The sequence below is a fragment of the Notothenia rossii genome, assembly GCF_949606895.1.
Source record: "Notothenia rossii genome assembly, chromosome: 10".
Lineage (NCBI taxonomy): Eukaryota > Metazoa > Chordata > Actinopteri > Perciformes > Nototheniidae > Notothenia > Notothenia rossii.
Genome location: NC_136908.1, coordinates 38218369 through 38222689, shown reverse-complemented (window position 1 = coordinate 38222689; position 4321 = coordinate 38218369). Strand labels below are relative to the sequence as shown.

The following is a 4321-nucleotide window of genomic DNA, read 5'->3' as shown; positions in this document are numbered from 1 at the left end:
AATACAGTTTAAAAGGGGAGTGATTTGTAAGATATCCATAAAGAAAAATAAAATCTGTTTACAGTTCTGTTTCATATGGGTGTTGAGCAGGGCGGGCCCTAGACTTTTGGGGGCCCTAAGCAAGATTTTGTTTGGGGGCCCCCCTCACTCTAGCGCGTTCTCACTACACACAACACGGAACCAACTTTTGTCTTATGATGTTAGTATGAGCACACATATTGTACAAATAAGCATGTAAACACTAAAGTGGGACCTGAGAAGAGCAGCACAGTCTTTAAATTGACTACAAATAACTACCTAGGCTATAACTAATGACTATATAAACTCAGTGAACAGAAATATAGAAACTCCTCAGTCCTCAGTGACATATGTTTTGTTGTTGTGGCTCTGAGTCTGTACTCCAGCACATTATATTTGAAATGAAACAAGGACTATGAGGTTAAAGTGCATACTGTGACCAAGTATTAAATATGACTACTTTGTTGAAGTGTATGTTAATTTGTCCAATATTACATTTGATCCCCCATTTTAGGGGATCAAAAGTACTCTGACAAATGAACATAAACTTGAATAAAGTAGTCATATCAGATAGCACTGATGAACTGACAGTACAGAATAAAAAGACTGACAAAGTGACCATCACTGTTCAAAGATAGATATTTTTAATAAAAAACACTCAACACTAAATAGAATATATAAATAGATCCAAAAATACCTTTAAAGGATTAAATAATATGTGCAAAACAAACTGCTTAACAATGAAATGAAATGTAAAAAAACAAATGCAAATACAAATGTTCCTCTCGTACGTACAGTCAGAATTGTTCTCTTCTTGCTTTCCTGGAGGCAAAGTCATTGATGACCTGATCATAGGAGATCTGGCTGCCAATCTGGTGGTTTATGCTGATTATTGCCATTCCACTCAGGCGATCCTGGGCCATGGAGGACCTCAAGTATGTTTTTATCAGTTTGAGCTTCGAGAAGCATCTCTCTGCGGACGCCACTGTCACTGGAAGGGTACAGGCTATTCTCAGCGCTATCCAAAGATTTGGATAGATCTCACACAGCTCGTTTTCATTTAAGAAGGTGAGCATCTCCAATGTGGTCATATCTTCTTTGGGAAGCTCTGGAAGGCTTTGCATCTCCATGGCTAGCTCTCTCCAGTCAACGTCTGCCTCTTCGCCACAGGTCAATGTTTTTCCCAGCAGGGCACATTGGTCTGTAAGTGACTCATCATCCAGATTATGGAAGTTGTGAAGCACTCCAAACTTGTCTCTTACTTCCCCCAGGGACTTGAATCTGTCCTCCAAAGACTGGATGCCACAGTCCACCACAACATTAAAGAATCCTGTTTCCAGTCTCGTCATGGCATCAGCCACTGCCTCGTCAGCTGCCTCGTAGGCAAAATGCCTCTTTTTGCTCCGCAGCCTCTTTTCTTTCAGCACTGCCTCAACATTCATATTTCCACAGAGCTCTTTTGCTGTGGCCTGAGCATCTGTGAACCCAGTGGCCCTGTAGGTTACCAGCGATGCTTTGGTTTTGTCTAAGAGACTGACCGCAACATCCAGCTGCATGTTGACAGACTGAAGGAGCTGGCTAACTGTATTGATCTTTGACAGAATATCATACCAGACAACAGTGCAGATTTGGAATCTAAATGATCCAATTTCTTCTGCCAGGGATTGGGCCTCAATTCTGACCATGAGATCATTTGCGTTTTCCCTCACCTCTAGCAAAGCCTCCCTGACCTTATCCGTTTGGTAGCGCAACGGCTCGATGCTATTCACTCTGCTCTCCCACCGCGTCTCACTCCAGGACTTGAGAGTGATGTCCACATGTTTTTTCAGGATGGTCCACCTCTGGGGAGAACCTGAAAACAAGGTGTACAGCTTCTGAACATTACCAAAGAAGCAAGTAGCATCTATTGATCCTTTGGCTGAATCCGCCACCATCAAATTCAGTGTGTGGGCTGCACAAGGAACATACAGAGCTCGAGGATTCTTCTCCAACAGCCTGGCCTGCACCCCTTTATTTCTGCCCTTCATGTTTGCACCATTGTCATAGGATTGTCCTCTGCAGTCCTCAAAGGGGATCTTCAGCTCCTCCAGCCTGTTCAAAATGAGTGTAGACAAACCAAGCCCTGTGGATGCAGGGGCTATGATGAACCCCAGAAAGTGCTCCCTGATCTCAGTCCTTTTCTTCACACTCACTGTTCGAATTACAACAGTCATCTGCTCCTGGTGGCTGACGTCTGGGGTGCAATCCAAAATGATGGCAAAATACTTGGACTCTTTGATTTCAGCCACCATTGCTGCAAGTATTGTGTCACTGATACAGGACATGAGTTCATTTTGGATTGTTTTACCCAAGTATGTAGTGTAATTTCCTCCACTGTCAATGCGTCTGATGTGTTCTTTCAGAACAGGGTCAAACTTGGCAATTAGCTCAACTTCTTTGAGGAAATTCCCGTTGTTGTGGTTATGCAGGGTGTCAACAGTCCCTCTAAGTCCCAGGTTCCTCTCTGCTAGAGATTGGATGATGGAAACCAACCGAATGAGCACCTCTCTCCACCTCTTCTTCTCTGCCTCCAGGAGGTACAACTCTGTTTTGTCTATTGTCTTCCCTTTTCTAAGACGGAGCTCTAGTTCCTTCCAAGTCAACACACTTTTCACATGATCTGGGCTGTTGTCGTGTAGCTTCAGTAATGCGCCAATATTCACCCAGTCCTGTTGTCCCTCTGTTATGAGCTTTAATGATTTCTTGGAAAACAACTTGCAGCAAAAGTAGTACACTGAATCATTGTTCTTGGAGTATATTAACCAGCTTCGCTTAACTTTCTCACCATTTACAAGTGTTCTAAACATGTAATGATAATGAAAGCTTCTGTTGTTTGGTGTTTTCGGGAATACAAAATCTCTGTCCACCTGTACTGGCCCCCTAATCACCAGATCTGTACGTACGTGATCGTTAAGTACTGATGGCCACCCAGTTGGATCCATTGGTGAACCAGAGAGAAAAGGAGTAGAAGTTACAGAGGTAGGTGTAGTAGGCGTAATGGTACTGCTCTCAACTTCAATGGGTACAGAAATACCTATAGGGAAATTAATTTAAAAAAATAAGTTTTTGTTACTTGACATGTTTACAAGTTGATGTTCCTGGCAATGAACAACACAGTTGAATGATTGAACACAATAGTAATAATAATATTCATAATAATAATAATAATAATAATAATAATAATAATACCATGATTGATTGGACATATAGTGCTTTGCTTTTCTTGACAAACAAAGTTAAGGTCTCTTTGATGTAGGCCTAAACTTACCAGCATTGTCAGAGGTGGTTTCTTCAGTGATGGAAGTTGATGGAACTGCTATGGAATAAAGAAGTATATCATTGTTTAATATATGACTATAGGACTGTCTCTAGATCAGCTGTCTTTTCACCACGATGGTGCTGCTTTTGAGATAGCTCCAAAGTGCTGATCCAGAATCAGTCCTTAAAAACAGGTATCATCAAACTCCTGCCCCATGCATGACAGATATTTATTATAAGCAATGAACAGCGAGCTTGCTCAATAGAACTTCGACAAATGGCAATTGTAGCTAGCTCTATGGGCTTAATCTATACACTTAACACATCATTTACCAGCATTGTCTGAGGCGGTTTCTTGGATGACATCGGAGTCACTGGTGCCAACAGCTGACCTTGTGGTTTCACATTCACCAACAGCAGCGGTGGAGGTTGATTGACCTGCTATGGAATAAAGAAATATATGATTCGTAATGTAATGACTTAATATTCCAAATTCAGAAAGCTCTCACTTTGGGCCCATTTGAACTCACCAACAGTGTCCTCAGTGGACGTTGTGGTGTGTGCTGGCACCTGCTGTGGGCTTCCAAAGTACTTCAGAAGTGCTCCTGAGGAGAGTATGTTAAAGAGTTAAGCTTTATGGAAACTGACTTGAAATGGAACATCAAATGGAACATACTAGCTTTATATAGCTAATTCAATATTCAGCCAATGAATACTTGCATTTACATGAACTTAGAACCCACACAATGATGTTTGGATAGTTCGATAGATAGATAGATAGATAGATAGATAGATAGATAGATAGATAGATAGATAGATAGATAGATAGATAGTACTTTATTAATCCCAGGGGAAATTGGTTTACTTGGTCAAAATATGAAACAAGCACATATACCTAGCTAACATTAGCTACGAGTGTGACTTGCTGCCTGAGCTAAACTTTTCTAAAGTAAATTAATCAGTAACGTTAATAGCATCGCATTATTCTACAGAAAGGCTGAGATAA

General features: G+C 41.2%; 1 protein-coding gene across 1 annotated transcript; it reads right to left on the bottom strand.

Moving 5' to 3' along the window:
* Positions 1–645: 645 nt before the first annotated feature.
* LOC307022855 (zinc finger MYM-type protein 1-like) lies at positions 646–3926 on the bottom strand. The gene is made up of 4 exons (XM_079655757.1): positions 3846–3926; positions 3649–3756; positions 3326–3373; positions 646–3091 (listed from the first exon to the last, which is right to left on the bottom strand). The coding sequence occupies exon 4, from the start codon at positions 2997–2999 to the stop codon at positions 816–818; it is 2184 nt and encodes a 727-aa protein (XP_079511883.1). The 5' UTR covers positions 3000–3091; positions 3326–3373; positions 3649–3756; positions 3846–3926; the 3' UTR covers positions 646–815.
* Positions 3927–4321: the final 395 nt, after the last annotated feature.

Coding starts and splice junctions, on each gene's coding strand:
- LOC307022855 (XM_079655757.1), bottom strand. CDS start 2,999: ATGGATCCAACTGGGTGGCCATCAGTACTTAACGATCACGTACGTACA.